This window comes from Phocoena sinus, chromosome 20 (genome assembly GCF_008692025.1).
Source record: "Phocoena sinus isolate mPhoSin1 chromosome 20, mPhoSin1.pri, whole genome shotgun sequence".
NCBI lineage: Eukaryota > Metazoa > Chordata > Mammalia > Artiodactyla > Phocoenidae > Phocoena > Phocoena sinus.
Genome location: NC_045782.1, coordinates 25,325,358 through 25,343,908, shown reverse-complemented (window position 1 = coordinate 25,343,908; position 18,551 = coordinate 25,325,358). Strand labels below are relative to the sequence as shown.

Here is an 18,551-nt window from a genome sequence, read left to right as displayed (position 1 = left end):
CTGAACTGCCCTTTTCCTAACTGAAAAATACCCAGTGGAGTTGCCTCACAGGCGTGTTGTATGGTTTACATAAAACAGGGTCTGAAAAGCATTTTGTAAATTAGAAAGCATCATAAAGATGTAAGCTATATATCCAGTGGCCTGTGGAAAACTTGCTTAAATCACTTTCCTAAGGTACGCATATAAGAGGTTAGTGAATTACCAGATAAATGAAGTGTTTCACTATGTTCACATAGTTTTCAATATGTCTTAATTATAAAAACCACTGTGTCTGATATTCTATAAAGAACTAACTATAAAATTACATATGAAAAATTATATATATTATAAAATCTAATTACATATGATTTCAAAAACAGGACTAGATTATTCCTAAAGAACTACTGTAGTGGCAATTAATTTTGTAAATGTATACAGTTATACCAAAAAGTTTTACAAAAATAGCTTAAATTCAATCTCCATTTCACTTCACTAAATAGTGTGTGGTTTACTCCTATTTTAGATGTCGCGTGTCAGAGTCCTCCACATCGATGGAGATGCCAGAAGACCATGGACCGCAGCTTCCCACAGAAAACCATCAATTCTTCTGGTCAGGAAGTTCTCTGGAGCAATCCTCTTCGTTCTCCTCTGAGCAGGACAGGGTCAGTGCGCTCATCACGGGATGCATCCAGGATGTAGTCTGTGTTACGTGACTTGGGAAGAAAAAGGGATACAATTACAATCTGAAAGACTGTACTTCTACCCACCGTGCAAGCAGTGATCCCTCAGCGACACTGCTTCCACCCTACTGCAGTCTCCTGAATTAGGAAGCTGTTGGAACTGGATCCAATAGTTTTTAAAAGTCTTAGATACATTTTTAGGTTCAACAAAACCCATTTTTTTCTTTATTCTTTGGTAAAAACAAAACCAAAAACAAAAGAATGCAGGAGAATGTGTCATCTTTGACTCCTCGCTCTTCTTTATCCATCAGCAAGTCCTGTGATTGTCTTTCTGTAACATCTCTGGAATCTTTTCCTTTCTCCTTTTCCAACGCTATGGTCTGGGTCACTGAAACAGCTTGTCTCTTTGCCTCTGTTCTAGTTTTTTAATTCATCCTCCACTCCAGCCAAGAGATCTTCCTAAATGACAGATCATACACTGCTGCTCACCTGCTAAAAATTCAGTGCCAACTAATGCCTTCTGGATCAAATACATATTCCATAGTATGAAATACCTTGTTTCTTACCTGCCTCAACAATACTTTCTTCTCTGCTACAATCTTCCCCCTTCCCGTCTTGTTTATTCAGCTAACTCAAGCTAATTCTAAAGAACCAAATCTCCCTCTAGATTCCTCCAATCTGTGCCCATGGCCTTATCTCTTATACCATATTACAAATGCCTGTTTATTTTTAGGCCTTTGTACTGCATACAAAGCTCCTTTAGGGCAGGAGCTGTTTCTTATCTCTGAGTCTATGGTACCTAACATATTCTCAGAACAAGTAACTAGGCGTTTCGGGGAAGAACACAAGCAGAGGTAAGGAAGGACGTACAAATATATGGGGCATGTTCAGGAAGTGGTGAAACATCACTACTTGTGCCCCTACCTGATGCATGGTGTTTTTTAGACCTAGTATCCAACTCCCAGCCTTCAGCTGGATGACTCGCCTAAATCCACCACTATCTGCCCAGCTCCTGAGTCCTGGACAGACAGCTTCTGGAATAGGATGACTTATTCCTTCTCCTTGGATCCTTGTTCTAGCCCTGGCTTACCTCGCTGCCCTATCCATCCTAGATCAGTTTCCCCTGCCCCCATCCTACCCAAACTCAACCTCAGAGAAGCATCATGTCTTAGATCAAGTCCCTCTGAGGGTTGGCACTTATGAGGGTCAAATAAGATTGTGGATCTCAAAGTATCTCCTACTTCCTAAAATATTACAGAATAACATTTCTGAAGTGTGTTATAAGGGTTTTTAATACATATTATGTGAAGAAGAGAATTCTATGGTCAAATAACTTTGAGATACACTAGTTTAAACATAGTTAAGTAGGTTTTTTTTACTGTAGGATTTCCCAGAGCCCTAAATATACTAATGTGTCTTACAACTCTCCAAGAGTTTACAATATTACTCAAACTAACATGCCCTATTAGCACTCATGGGACGAGTGTGCCTTTGAGCACAATTTGGGATCTGTCACAAAGAGGCACTTACTTTAGTGCCTGTTGATGACAATAACTGAAATGTTGCACTTAGCACCAATGGTCAGTTTCACTGTTATTACTGGATTTGGTTTGTTTTCAGTCCTATATTCTAAATTCTATCCCTATCCCCCAAAACAAATTGTTCAACTCTTCTGTTTAAATATTGAAAATGCAGCTTTCCATGGAAGAAGATCACTTATAGTTTCACGATAGAGTAAATGCACTTAAGTTGTTTAAGATGGAGGTAGATGTGGCAAGGCCCAGATATCTTCATAGTTTCAAAACCTCAGAGTGTGGTTAAGTGATACAAAGAATAGTTATTCTCTTGACAGTAATCCATGTTACTATTACCTCTTTAAAATGGTTTAGTGCGATTTCTTATTATGGAGGCTAAACTTACAAAGCATTTGATTCTGCACAGGTTAACTTCATTTCAAGGCTTTTGTAAAGCTGGAAAGCTGCCTAAATTGAAAGTGGTTTTAAAGAATTACCAGTGAGTATAACACAGAGGGCTAGAATACCACTGCAAGGGGAAATGAGGACACATTGTCCCGTACAACGTACCTGTTTAAAACTGAAAGGAAAAAGCTTGATGGGATATCTTAGTATATTTACTTTACTGTTTATCAGCACATTTATAATATGTTAGTCCAAAGAAGAGACTTTAATTTAGATTATTATAAATCCTTCCTCCCCTACAATGCTCCTTAACTGGGGAGGCTGGAAAGGAAGAAAAACAGGCACAATTAATTACCTGAGGGGTAAGGTCGGGTACACACTTTCTTATGTGACTTAAAAAAAATTCTCACGTTTGAAATATTATAACTGCCCATATATGGACATTCCACTGAATTGATAATATAAAATAAGCAAAAGTAAAATGTTTAAGAAGAAAATGTAGTTATAGACTCTGAACAATGAACATTAGAAAGTTCTGCCAGAAAGTCATCCTTGACAGTAAACTTCATTTGGTACTTTTTAATCAACAAGTCAACATCTGATCTTTCTCCAAATACAAAATAATACCATAAAATATTAAATGATTAATCTTATGTTCATAATACACTTCTCTGTACACAAGTGAAAAACACACACCTTAGCGCCAAACATGCAAATACAATAGCCAATCACTAGAAAAAATAAAACACATCCAGAACCAATGCTTCTAAAACACAGGTAATGCATGTAAAGTGCCTGGTGAAGAGTAGATATTCAATAATGATCATGGCTGTTTTTTTGTTTTTTGTTAATAATTAGGGCTTCCTGAATATTGTAAGAAAAACTTGGAATTCTTCCTGTGATGCTGGAACGGGGCCATTTGTGTGTATACGATTCAATTTTATGTCCTGGTGAGCATGGTGACTAAAGAGCTTTGACATAATCGGTATGATGAGATAATCCCAGATTTACTGGCTTGGAGAACATTCTACTATTAGAAATATTTCCTCTCTGATTTGTGTGCTTGGTAATTCAACTGAGAAGAGAGAGAATAAATCAACCCTGTTGACTCTGTTTAATTAATAAAGACCCCATTGTTCACAAAGTGAGATGCTGCTACTTAGTTTGAAAATTTTAGAGGTCTGGAAAATAAATGAGGCTGTGACTGTGAAACATGAAAATCTTCCATTTGAACATACAGTACCTCTGGGAAATGTTCCTGCAGAGAGTGTATCTGACCTGATTTGCGGAGTAATCAACAGCAGTTCAGATATATTTGAAAATCTAAAAAGCCTAATACTACTTGCCTCTGAATGACTGCCAAATCTGTTGTTGGAAAACAGTAATATTTGAGCTGGGAAGATGACAGTGTTGTGTGGTTTATTTTATAATATTAGTAATTTGAAGGACATATTTTAATGCTCATAAAAAAAATAAACCCTAAGAGAACATGCTTTATTTTATTGCCAAAGAAAAGTAAGTGAATTATTTAAATTCCATTATAATTACCTTCCTTATGTTTCTTACCTCCTAGCATGCAAAATGCTTTCTTTCTAAATAAAAATTTAGGACAGCCAGTTAAGAGAAAAGTGGTTTAAAGACAAAAAGAACACAAGTTTTGTAGAAATTCATTCTTATAATAGTCTGTGATGAAGAAAGAGGCTCTTTTGTTAATCTTCCATTGTAAATGATACTATTTATATGTTATTGTGAATTTAGCAAGATTGCATATATTATCTATTTAAGATAAAACTGCAGAATAGTAAGCCAAAGTAATTAACTTACAATGTCCTTTTTTTTTTTACAGAGAGCAGGGTAATCTTATGTATATAATATTCATATGAACCAGAAAATAAAGACAAATAAATATGTTAATCCAAAATGTTTCTGGTATCAGTACTTGGAATCACTGAAAAATTTTATAACTGGCCATAAGCTTCAAGTAGTAATGAAAATAAAAGATTTAGTAAAAAATATTCCCAATTGAAAACAAATCAGAAGGGAAGAACAGAAAGTGAACCATGTCAATAAAATTATAAAAAAGTCACCAAACCTTGGTGAGGCAGCATGTAATCTTGTCAGACACTGGTTATGAGAATGACTACAGATTAGTAATAGAAAGTATCCATTCCAAAACATGTTTAAGAGAAAATTGCAAGCAGTTTATTTCCACTGATATATAAAGAGTTCCCTCTTACATAACTTTGGAAATATACTCCTAAAATCAAAATGAGTATTTCCCATTAATGAACTCTGTAAATAGCACAGAATACTTTGAGAATTTTGTAATTAGGCATTTGGAAATCCAGTGAGGCTCTGATCAAACATTAGCAGGATCCCATTCAAATCTTTAAATTCTTTATTTTTTATTTTTTTTTTTTTTGCGGTATGCGGGCCTCTCACTGTTGTGGCCTCTCCCGTTGCGGGGCACAGGCTCCGGATGCGCAGGCTCAGTGGCCATAGCTCGTGGGCCTAGCCGCTCTGCGGCATGTGGGATCTTCCTGGACCGGGGCACGAACCCGTGTCCCCTGCATCGGCAGGCGGGCTCTCAACCACTGCGCCACCAGGGAAGCCCCAAATCTTTACATTCTTGAAGACAAATTTTATTTCTATTCTATATTTATGGCATTCTCTATAAAAAATATATCAGATATATTTTGCAATTAAATAATCCAATTAATTAAAAAATCTTTAGGTCTAGATATTACATTATGCTACAAGAATCTAAAGCTACAGTAATATATTACTTATGAATAATATTGGAAAAAATTACGTCGCTAGACTTGTAAAAAATGAACACTGAAAAGTCCTGAAAAAATATGAATTATATTTTTTGAAGTAATATACACAGGCTTAGACTGCTGTCAATTATTGTACAGAGGCAAAAACATACCAACTCCAAAGGTGATACACTTTTCAAAAAAAGAAAATATTTCTATGGTCTCAGACTATAGCTTTGGGTAACCTTTAAAAATTGATGCTGTTTTGGATTATGATAGAATAAAAAAATTCAGAAGACCTCTAAGAACATGTCCTACTGACACTGGTACCTAGACACTGGACTATTAGATAATAATAAACAATTTTATAAAATTCTGTAGTTGGTGTATTTGTACATTCTCATATACCCCCTTTGGCAGTGTCCACCAAAATTTATGTTCTCCATTCCACACTGTAGAGTTGTTATCAGGAGGCTGCTCCCAGGCAGAGACTACATTTCTCAGCTCCCCGTACATCCTTATGTGAGCATGTAACTAATTCCCACCAGTGGAAGGGGAGAGAGTTGATGTTTACGTCTTGTGGACCAGGGGTTTTCAAGAACAGCAATGGAATGCCTTCTCTGTTCTCACGCCTCATCCATAACTGAATGCAGAGAACTCAGAGGCCCTAGGGGATGGCAGAGCCATGAACTGGAAGGAGCTGGGGTCTCAAAATCACTACCCAAAGAAAAGAAAAGCCACCCATCGACCAGGGATTCCCGCACTGACTGGTGTGTGAGTGTTAAGCCACTGAAAAGCACGGTTTGTAACAGCAGCTAGTGTTACTCTAAATGACTTCAAGAGAGTATTTCAAGATGAAGCCATGACTATTACTTTCCCATTAAATATATGTACAACTTTTTACAAACCAAAGAGCTTGTCTTTCTAAAATACAAAAAGCGGGTAATAAATACATATTTTCAGGCTACTTGAAATATGTTAGTAATCAAAAGACTGTCAGAATATAGATTAATGGAAACTAAATTTAATTAGAAGCAAGTTTGCAAGATCATTGCCAAAGTTTCCATATTAAATTCCCACTTATGAGTAGAAGTGCATGAAATGTAGAAGATATTTAAAATTTTAATGTTCTTATTAAAATGGTAAGAATTGTAATACAAGTTATAAGGCTTTCATTTAATTTATCCAATAAGTTTAATAAACATCTAACTAAATGTATTTTTTTAATTGCCAAATTTGAAATCTTAAAAAAAAACCCTAAAATTATTTGAAACATACTTCAACTTATTTTATACTTATCCTAGTATTATTTTTTTATCAAAGTTAAGCTGATTACACTAAAAATATAAAGCTATAAATATACGTATGATATTAGAAAACTGAGCATCACAAAACTGGGGACTTGGAGGGGTTCCACATGAGACCATCTTTAAACTCTTGAGGTGTTTTGTCAGTATTATTGACTCCATAATGCTAAGTGCAAAAGCCACTTGGGAGTGAGTGCTATAACACAGAAACCTTCAATTACAGTAAAAAATTATGGGATAAAAACCATATATGCCATCAACCTTTACAGTTCTCTCATGAACTTTACATACTGATTGCTTCTAATGGTGCCACCTTGGACTTGTGAATAAATGGGCTTAACTGTTTTTTAGAAACTTATTTTATACTTATATTCTGTAAATATTATATATCCTAATTTACATATTTATATTATGTTTATATTTTATATATTATATATATTTATATTTTAAAGGAGAGACAGTTATATTTATTATCCTCATTTTATATATGAGGAAGCTAACACTGAGAGAGGTGAAATAACTTACTCCAGGTCATAAAACTGGTAAATGTTAGAGCCAGCATCTGGATCCAAATCTGACTTCTGAGAATTTTACCATTATGTTATATTCCTCTCTGAGGCTCTATTATATGGGTTGGTTTCAACAACAATATATATGGAGGCTTTGGGTTCGATTAAATGAGACCACCTGAAAAGAGGTCTTTAGCTTTACAAGATGAAATAATTAAAGATGTATTGACTGATTAATTCGATGATCATAGATTCTATCTCTAAAGCATTTTAAAATAATTTATCATAAAATTCATAAAAACTTTATTCAGTATGAATAAAAATTATTTGTGTGACACCTGCTTCTCCAGCAGTCTTAAACTTTTCACATCATGTGGCAATTGAAGAAATTGAGGCTAAGAGAGTCCCAGTGCCCTATCCAAGGTCACACAATAGTAGATCTCAGGCTTAGATGCAGACCATGGTCACTATCTTTTTGTATCAGCTTCACGGACCTGGTCTGAAATTCAGTATTGCCCAGGCACTAACTGGGTTATTTGTATGCCTCTGGGAAAGTTACTTAAACTCTGAGTCTGTTTCCCAATCTAGAAAACATGTAAGACCTTCCTTGATAGTGTTAAGAGAGAAAACATATAAATCCCCTAGTTTTATGCCTGACACATTCTAGGTCCATCATAAGCATCACCCTCTCTCCTTCACTTCTAACTTCCTGTATTAGTTTTCTCTTGGTGCAGTAACAAATGACCACGAATGTAGTGGCTTAAAACAATGCTAATTTACTGGCTAACTGTTCTGTAGCTCAGAAGTCCGCCACGGTTCTCACTGGGCTCAAATCAAGAGGTTGGCAAGGCAAAATTTCGTTCTGGAGGCTCTAGGGGAGAATCCGTTTCCTTGCTTTTCCAGCTTTTAAAGGCCACCCACATTCCATGGCTTGTGGCCTCCATCTTCCAAGTCAGCAACACAACATATCTCTGACCCTGCTTCCATTGTCATATCTCTTTCTGACTCTTTCCTTCTGGCTCCCTCTTCTACTGCTGAGGACTCATGTGATTAGACTGGACCCACATGGATAATCCAGGATAATCTCCCTATTTTAAGGTCAGCTGATTAGCAACCTTAATTCCACCTGCAACCTTAATGCCCCTTTACCATGGAACCTAACATATTCAAAGATTTTGGGGATTAGCTCATGGATATTATCAGGGAGCCATTATTCTACTTACCACACTCCCTTGCCCCTCAGCTACTTCTCGCACTAAAGCCTAGAGCTTGAGGGAAGGGGCACTGGTTTGTATTAATTCTTGCAATTTGCCTGAAACTTGGCAAATGTACAGGAAGAAAGATTATATGCTATAATACATTGTACTGGATATAACTGACTGAAGAAAAAGGTGCTAGAGATCTATGGAAAGTAATTTAAAGAAGAAGCAACTGTTACGGAATGAATTGTGTCCCCACCCCCCAATTCTATGTTGCAGTCCTAAACCCTAATGTGGCTGTGTTTGGAGAATGGGGCCTTTGTGGAGGTAATTAGGGTTAGATGAGATCATGAGGGTGAGGCCCTGGTCCAATGGGACTGGTGTCCTTGTAAGAAGAGGAAGACACATCAGACCATTCTCTCCATGCACACAGAGAAGAGGCCATGTGAGGAGGTAGTTGTCTACATTCCAGGAAGAGGGGCCTCACAAGAAACCAATCCTGATGGCATCTTGATCTTGGCCTTCTGTCCTCCAGAACTGTGAGAAAAATAAATTTCTCACCCAGTTTAAGCCACCCAGTCTGTGGTATTTTGTCATGGAAGCCCTAGCAGACTAATCCAGCAACCAAATTTGGAAGGGAAAGTGACAAAAAAGTTAGTATTTGTTGAGAAATTTAAATAAAGGGTCTTGGAGGCAGAGAAGATCCCATATCTGGCTAAATAAAAGTATAACCCTAGAAAGGTGATGAATTTCCAAAGTACTTTACACAATCCCAAAGGATTTTCTTATATTATCCCCCCAAAATGCTAAAAAACATGCTTCCTGCCTCAGTTATACCTGTTATTGGTTAAATAGGGGAAAAAAGAGTTTGATGTTGGCTATCTAGATCTGGACATTTTATTCATTTCAGTGGGCTTTGCCATTCTGAGTAACCTCGGTCAGCTGGCTGGCCTTCTGTTTAGATGACAGTTGCTCATACAGAGTTTCATATGGCTACACCCCTTTGTAGATATTTATAGAAAATCCAGAGCAGGCTGTCTCAGGCTCCTGAGCCCTGCAGCCTCTTTGCTCCTGTCACAGGGCTGCTGACTGGCTGGGGAGAGGTATAAGTGTAGGTTTTGGTTGCTGGTTTCTATTTGCAGCTGTGCAAATGCTGTCGTATAAAGCTCCTCCACTGGCAAATAGCAGTAGAATAATATAAGGGAAGGGAAGGGGAATGAACATCTATTAGGCACTCACCTTGTGCCAGGTGAGTTATTTTATTCAATTCTCAAAACAAGCCTGGGAGATATAAACTACTATCCTTGTTTTTTGATGAGAAAAGGGGTTACAGACAATCGAAATACTACTAATTATACCAAGGTCACACTCAAAAGTGGTGGTGTAAACATTAGAAACCAGGTCTGTCTGATACTAAGCCCATATTTTTTCCCTACCAACTGCTTCCTCAATGACTGTATTCACTCATTTGATAAATAATTATTCAGTCCCTACACATACCAGGCACTGTACTAGTTACTGGATATTCTAAACCAGTTATCACATAGATGGGTACATCCAAACTAGTGGTTTTAATACCTTACAATTTAATCATAGCTAGAATCATATTTTGTTTGGGAACAAAATATTTTAATAAGCTCCATACTTCTTCCTTCAAGTCCTCTGTTGATTTCTTCATTATAGTCTCATTAAGAATGAAATGCTCAGGATTGCCATACATGCAAAGGCAGTGAGGAGCTTACCCCCATTTCCCTTATCTACGCTGAAGTTAGGTACATAGAAATTGCCCTGACATCTCATCAAGTGAGCCCTAGACTTCAGTAGTCTGTCCATGGCTATTTCTTAACTCATCTAAAATTAATCAAAGCAGCCAAATTAACGAGGTCTTAAGAGGGAGGGCTCCTGACAGTACCTACTAAAGTGGAGCTAAAATCATCTGCTAAGGATTTAGGAAAAGTTAAAAGTAGTAGCTTTTTATTTCCCATCCAGAAACCATCCCTCCCTCTCCACCCTCCCTTCCCCAGTCTCCTTAATTTTTAATCACATTAGAATTACCTAACATGGACTCTACGTGCAAAATAAGGTTGGAGGTAAGAAAAACAATCTCGAATTTTTCCTTTTGTGTTTTCCATTTTTAAATTTATTTTATAAATGAGATGATACAATGTAACTTAAGCCTTTAATTAATACAGTAGGCTGACAATGACAAATTTCATTCATACATAGGTTATGATCTACATTCTTTCCTACCTGGAAACAACCTAATAGGCTGCTCAGACAATCATTTAGGGTTGTTAATGAACTCTGAGTGGAAAGATATGAGACAAAACATGCCTATTGATCAGTTTTCCTTTGAAGTCATAAAGGCAAAGCTCTTAAATACTGACTATCTCATAAGAACTACTGGGGGGGAGTGTCACTGTTTATTCTGTCATTCCAACCTACGATTTGCATTATTACTGTTCATCCTGGCAGAGTTCCTGTGTTGGCAATATGCTCTAGAAGATCAAAGACTGAAAAGATGTGGTATGTGTCCCACACGTTTCTTCCCCCAGCACCCACAGCAGACATCTCTGATGCATCAAGACAAATATCAGGGACTTCCCTGGTGGCGCAGTGGTTAAGAGTCCACCTGCCAACGCATGGGACATGGGTTTGATCCCTGGTCCGGGAAGATCCTACATGCCGTGGAGCAATTAAGCCCATGCACCACAACTACTGAGCCCATGCGACGCAACTACTGAAGCCCGTGAACCTAGAGCCTGTGCTCCGCAACAGGAGAAGCCACCACAATGAGAAACCCATGCACTACAAGGAAGAATAGCCCTCGCTCACTGCAACTAGAGAAAAGTCCGTGTGCAGCAACGAAGACCCAACGCAGACAAAAAAAAAAAAAAAAAAAAAAGACATACCAGTGAGGTTGAATATAGCTTCAGAATTCTTCACAAACAACACTTGAGAAAGTGAGTTGAAATCTATTTGCCCTCTCTGCTCTAGACAGAAACTTCTGTTTTATTCAGAAATCACAGGCTCCCTAGGTTTCACTGGTATGCATTTGTAATGTAAGTATAATACTTCCTATGTAATGGAGAACAGATTTTATAATACAAGGTGTGCTATCTCAGATTTCAGAATGTGATATAAAGGTGTATCAACACAAAGGAATTATAAGCCAGGTGTGAGTAACTTTTAAAAACCAATGAGTAGATGGCTTCATGATGGCAGAAGAGTAAGATGTGGAGATCACCTTCCTCCCCACAAATACATCAGAAATACACCTACATGTGGAACAACTCCTACAGAACACCTACTGAACATAAGCAGAAGACCTCAGACCTCCCAAAAGGCAAGAAACTCCCCACATACCTGGGTAGGGCAAAAGAAAACAGAATAAAGAGAGACAAAAGAATAGGGATGGGACCTGCACCAGTGACAGGGAGCTGTGAAGGAGGAAAGGTTTCCACACACTAGGAAGCCCCTTCGCGGGCGGAGACTGCGGTGGCTGAACGGGGAAGCTTCGGAGCCATGGAGGAGAGTGCAGCCACAGGGGTGCGGAGGGCAGAGCAGAGAGATTCCCGCACAGAGGCCCGGTGCCGACCGGCACTCAGCAGCCCGAGAGGCTTGTTTGCTCTCCCGCCGGGACGGGTGGGGCTGGGACCTGAGGCTCGGGCTTCGGTCGGAGCGCAGGGAGAGAACTGGGTTCTGGCGGCGTGAACACAGCCTAAAGGGGTCTAGTGCGCCACAGCTAGCCAGGAGGGAGTCCGGGAAAATGTCTGGAGCTGCCGAAGAGGCAAGAGACTTTTTCTTCCCTCTTTGTTTCCTGGTACGCGAGGAGAGGTGATTAAGAGTGCCGCTTAAAGGAGCTCCAGAGACGGGTGCGAGCCACGGCTATCAGCGCGGACCCCACACCTTCCGGGGAGGTGTGCAGCCCACCACTGCCAGGGTCCCGGGATCCAGGGACAACTTCCCCAGGAGAACGCATGGCGCGCCTCAGGCTGCTGCAACGTCATGCCGGCCTCTGACGCCGCAGGCCCGCCCCGCACTCCATGCCCCTCCCTCCCCGCGGCCTGAGTGAGCCAGAGCCCCCGAATTAGCTGCTCCTTTAACCCCGTCCTGTCTGAGTAAAGAACAGATGCCCTCAGGTGACCTACAGGCAGAGGTGGGGCCAAATCCAAAGCTGAACCCTGGGAGCTGTGCGAACAAAGAAGAGAAAGGGAAATTTCTCCCAGCAGCCTCAGAAGCAGTGGATTAAATCTCCACAATCAACTTGATGTACCTGCATCTGTGGAATGCATGAATAGACAACGAGTCATCCCAAATTGAGGAGGTGGACTTTGGGAGCAACGAGATATATATATATATATATTTCCTTTTTTCTCTTTTTGCGAGTGTGTATGGTTCTGTGTGTGATTTTGTCTGTATAGCTTTGCTTTTACCATTTGACCCAGGGTTCTGTCTCTCCTTTTTTTTTTTTTTTCTCTTTTTTAAGTATAGTTTTTAGCACTTGTTATAATTAGTGGATTTGTTTTCCTGTTTGGTTGCTCTCTTCTTTCTTTCTTTTTTCTTTTATTAAAAAATTTTTTATTTTAATAACTTTGTTTTATTTTACTTTATTTTGTTTTATCTTCTTCTTTCTTTCTTTTCTCACTTTTATTCTGAGCCGTGTGAATGAAGCTGGAGCTCTTGGTGCTCCAGCCAGGCATCAGGGCTGTGCCTTTGAGGTGGGAGAGCCAAGTTCAGCACATTGGTCCAGAGGAGATCTCCCAGCTCCAAGTAATATCAAATGGTGAAAATCTCCCAGAGATCTCCATCTCAACACCAAGACCCAGCTCCACTCAACGACCAGCAAGCTACAGTGCTGGACACTCTATGCCAAACAACTAGCAAGACAGGAACACAACCCCGTCCATTAGCGGAGAGGCTGCCTAAGATCATAATAAGGCCCAGACCTCCCAAAACACATCACCAGATGTGCACCTGCCCACCAGAAAGACAAGATCCAGCCTCATTCACCAGAACACAGGCACTAGTCCCCTCCACCAGGAAGCCTACACAACCCACTGAACCAACTGTAGCCACTGGGGGCAGACACCAAAAACAACGGGAACTACGAACCTGCAGCCTGCGAAAAGGAGACCCCAAACACAGTAAGTTAAGCAACATGAGAAGCCAGAGAAACACACAGCAGATGAAGAAGCAAGGCAAAAACCCACCAGACCTAACAAATGAAGAGGAAATAGGCTGTCTACCTGAAAAAGATTTCAGAATAATGACAGTAAAAATGATCCAAAATCTTGGAAATAGAGTGGAGAAAATACAAGAAACGTTTAATAAGGACCTAGAAGAACTAAAGAGCAAACAAAAAGTGATGAACAACACAATAAATGAAATTAAAAAATTCTCTAGAAGGGATCAATAGCAGAATAACTGAGGCAAAAGAATGGATAAGTGACCTGGAAGATAAAATAGTCAAAATAACTACTGCAGAGCAGAGTAAAGAAAAAGAATGAAAAGAATTGAGGACAGTCTCAGAGACCTCTGGGACAACATTAAATGCATCAACATTCGAATTATAGGGGTCCCAGAAGAAGAAGGGAAAAAGAAAGGGACTGAGAAAATGTTTGAAGAGATTATAGTTGAAAACTTCCTAATATGGGAAAGGAAATAGTTAATCAAGTCCAGGAAGCATGGAGAGTCCCATACAGGATAAATCCAAGGAGAAATACGCCAAGACACATATTAATCAAACTATCAAAAATTAAATACAAAGAAAAAATATTAAAGGCAGCAAGGGAAAAACAACAAATAACACACAACGGAATCCCCATAAGGTTAACAGCTGACCTTTCAGCAGAAACTCTGCAAGTCAGAAGGGAGTGGCAGGACATATTTAAAGTGACAAAGGGGAATAAACTACAACCAAGATTACTCTACCCAGCAAGGATTTCATTCAGATTTGATGGAGAAATTAAAACCTTTACAGACAAGCAAAAGCTGAGAGAGTTCAGCACCACCAAACCAGCTTTACAAGAAATGCTAAAGGACCTTCTCTAGGCACGAAACACACGAGAAGGAAAAGACCTACAGTAAGAAACCTAAAACAATTAAGAAAATGGTAATAGGAACATACATATCGATAATTCCCTTAAATGTAAATGGATTAAATGCTCCAACTGAAAGACACAGACTGGCTGAATGGATAAAAAAAAACAAGACCCATATATATACTGTCTACAAGAGACCCACTTCAGACCTAGGGAGACATAAAGACTGAAAGTGAGGGGATGGAAAAAGATATTCCATGCAAATGGAAATCAAAAGAAAGCTGGAGTAGCAATTCTCATATCAGACAAAATAGATTTTCAAACAAAGACTATTACAAGAGACAAAGAAGGACACTACATAATGATCGAGGGATCAATCCAAGAAGAAGTTATAACAATTGTAAATATTTATGCACCCAACATAGGAGCACCTCAATACATAAGGCAAATACTAACAGCCATAAAAGGGGAAATCGACAGTAACACAATCATAGTAGGGGACGTTAACACCCCACTTTCACCAATGGACAGATCATCCAAAATGAAAATAAATAAGGAAACAAGCTTTAAATGATACATTAATCAAGATGAACTTAATTGATATTTATAGGACATTCCATCCAAAAACAACAGAATACACTTTCTTCTCAAGTGCTTATGGATCATTCTCCAGGATAGATCATATCTTGGGTCACAAATCAAGCCTTGGTAAATTTAAGAAAATTGAAATCGTATCAAGTATCTTTTCCGACCACAACGCTATGAGGAAAAAATAATAACCTAGAGATAACTGAAGAAATCAAAGAGGAAATCAAAAAATACCTAGAAATAAATGACAATGAAAACACGATGACCCAAAACCTATGGGATACAGCAAAAGCAGTTCTAGGAGGGAAGTTTACAGCAATACAATCCTACCTTAAGAAACAAGAAACATCTCAAACAACCTAACCTTACACCTAAAGCAATTAGAGAAAGAAGAACAAAAAAACCCCAAAGTTAGTAGAAGGAAAGAAATCATAAAGATCAGATCAGAAATAAATGAAAAAGAAATGAAGGAAATGATAGCAAAGATCAATAAAACTAAAAGCTGGTTCTTTGAGAAGATAAACAAAATTGATAAACCATTAGCCAGAGTCATCAAGAAAAAAAGGGAGAAGACTCAAATAAATAGAATTAGAAATGAAAAGGGAGAAGTATCAACTGACACTACAGAAATATAAAGGATCATGAAAGATTCCTACAAGCAACTGTATGCCAATAAAATGGACAACCTGGAAGAAATGGACAAATTCTTAGAAATGCACAACCTTCCGAGACTGAACCAGGAAGAAATAGAAAATATGAACAGACCAATCACAAGCACTGAAATTGAAACTGTGATTAAAAATCTTCCAACAAACAAAAGCCCAGGACCAGATGGCTTCACAGGTGAATTGTATCAAACATTTAGAGAAGAGCTAATGCCTATCCTTCTCAAACTCTTCCAAAACATCACAGAGGGAGGAACACTCCCAACCTCATTCGACGAGGCCACCATCACCCTGATACCAAAACCAGACAAAGATGTCACAAAGAGAGAAAACTAGAGGCCAATATCACTGATGAACATAGATGTAAAAATCCTCAACAAAATACTAGCAAACAGAATCCAACAGCACATTAAAAGGATCACACACCATGATCAAGTGGGGTTTATCCTATGAATGCAAGGATTCTTCAATATACGCAAATCAATCAATGTGATACACCATATTAACAAATTGAAAGTGAAAAACCATATGATCATCTCAATAGATGCAGAGAAAGCTTTCGACAAAATTCAACACGGATTTATGATTAAAAACCCTCCAGAAAGTAGGCATAGAGGGAACTTTCCTCAACCTAATAAAGGCCATATATGACAAACCCACAGCCAACATCGTCCTCAATGATGAAAAACTGAAACCGTTTCCACTAAGATCAGGAACAAGACAAGGTTGCCCACTCTCACCACTATTATTCAACATAGTTTTGGAAGTTTTAGCCAGAGCAATCAGAGAAGAAAAAGAAATAAAAGGAATCCAAATTGGAAAAGAAGAAGTAAAGCTGTCACTCTTTGCAGATGTCATGATAGTATACGTAGAGAATCCTCAAGATGTTACCGGAAAACTACTAGAGCTAATCAATGAATTTGGTAAAGTAGCAGGATACAAAGTTAATGCACAGAAATCTTTTGCATTCCTATACACTAATGCTGAAAAATCTGAAAGTGAAATCAAGAAAACACTCCCATTTACCATTGCAACAAAAGAATAAAATATCTAGGAATAAACCTACCTAAGGAGACAAAAGACCTGTATGCAGAAAATTATAAAACACTGATGAAAGAAATTAAAGATGATACAAATAGATGAAGAAATATACCATGTTCTTGGAGTGGGAGAATCAACATTGTGAAAATGACTATACTACCCAAAGGAATCTACAGATTCAATGCAATCCCTATCAAACTACCACTGGCATTTTTCACAGAACTCAAACAAAAAATTTCACAATATGTATGGAAACACAAAAGACCCTGAATAGCCAAAGCAATCTTGAGAAAGAAAACCGGAGCTGGAGGAATCAGGTTCCGGGACATCAGACTATACTACAAAACGACAGTAATCAAGACAGTATGCCACTGGCACAAAAACAGAAATATAGATCAATGGAACAGGATAGAAAGCCCAGAGATAAACCCATGCACATATGGTCACCTTATCTTTGATAAAGGAGGCAAGAATATACAGTGGAGAAAAGACAGCCTCTTCAATAAGTGGTGCTGGGAAAACTGGACAGTTACATGTAAAAGAATGAAATTAGAACACTCCCTAACACCATACACAAAAATAAAGTCAAAATGGATTAAAGACCTAAATGTAAGGCCAGGCACTATCAAACTCTTAGAAGAAAACATAGGCAGAACACTCTATGACATAAATCACAGCAAGATCCTTATTGACCCACCTCCTAGAGAAATGGAAATAAAAATAAAAATAAACAAATGGGACCTAATGAAACTTAAAAGCTTTTGCACAGCAAAGGAAACCATAAACAAGATGAAAAGACAACCCCCAGAATGGGAGAAAATATTTACAAATGAAGCAACTGACAAAGGATTAATGTCCAAAATTTACAAGCAGCTCATGCAGCTTAATGTCAAAAAAACAAACAACCCAATCCAAAAATGGGCAGAAGTCTTAAATAGACATTTCTCCAAAGAAGATATACAGATTACCAACAAACACATGAAAGAATGCTCAACGTCTTTAATCATTAGAGAAATGCAAATCAAAACTACAATGAGATATCATCTCACACCGGTCAGAATGGCCATCATCAAAAAATCTACAAACAATAAATGCTGGAGAGGGTGTGGAGAAAAGGGAACCCTCTTGCACTGTTGGTGGCAATGTAAATTGATACAGCCACTATGGAGAACAGTATGGAGGTTGCTTAAAAAACTAAAAATAGAACTACCATATGACCCAGCAATCCCACTACTGGGCATATACCCTGAGAAAACCATAATTCAAAAGCAGTGACATACCAAAATATTCATTGCAGCTCTATTTACAATAGCCAGGACGTGGAAGCAACCTAAGTGTCCATCAACAGATGAATGGATAAAGAAGATGTGGCACATATGTACAATGGAATATTACTCAGCCATAAAAAGAAAAGAAATTGAGTTATTTGTAGTGAGGTGGATGGACCCAGAGTGTGTCACACAGAGTGAAGTAATTAAGAAAGGGCAAAACAAATACTGTATGCTAACACATATATATGTAATCTAAAAAAAAAAAGGTCATGAAGAACCTAGGGGCAAGACGGCAATAAAGACACAGACCTACTAGAGAATGGACTTGAGGATATGGGGAATGGGAAGGGTAAGCTGGGACAAAGTGAGAGAGTGGCATGGACATATATACACTACGAAATGTAAAATAGATAGCTAGTGGGAAGCAGCCGCATAGCACAGGGAGATCAGCTCGGTGCTATGTGACCACCTAGAGGGATGGGATAGGGAGGGTGGGAGGGTGGGAGGGAGGGAGACGCAAGAGGGAAGAGATATGGGGACATATATATGTATATATATAACTGATTCACATTTTTATAAAGCAGGATCTA

At 38.5% G+C, this 18,551-nt stretch overlaps 1 protein-coding gene across 3 annotated transcripts in view; it reads right to left on the bottom strand.

The window, feature by feature from the left end:
• Nucleotides 1-277: 277 nt before the first annotated feature.
• STXBP4 (syntaxin binding protein 4) overlaps nucleotides 278-18,551 on the bottom strand; it is a 182,059-nt gene continuing 163,785 nt past the window's right edge. For all 3 annotated transcript variants that reach the window (XM_032616290.1, XM_032616288.1, XM_032616289.1), the window contains one exon: nucleotides 278-692. In XM_032616290.1, coding sequence (XP_032472181.1) covers nucleotides 578-692 — 115 coding nt within the window. In that variant the 3' untranslated portion in view covers nucleotides 278-577. The remainder of the gene's footprint in view (nucleotides 693-18,551) is intronic.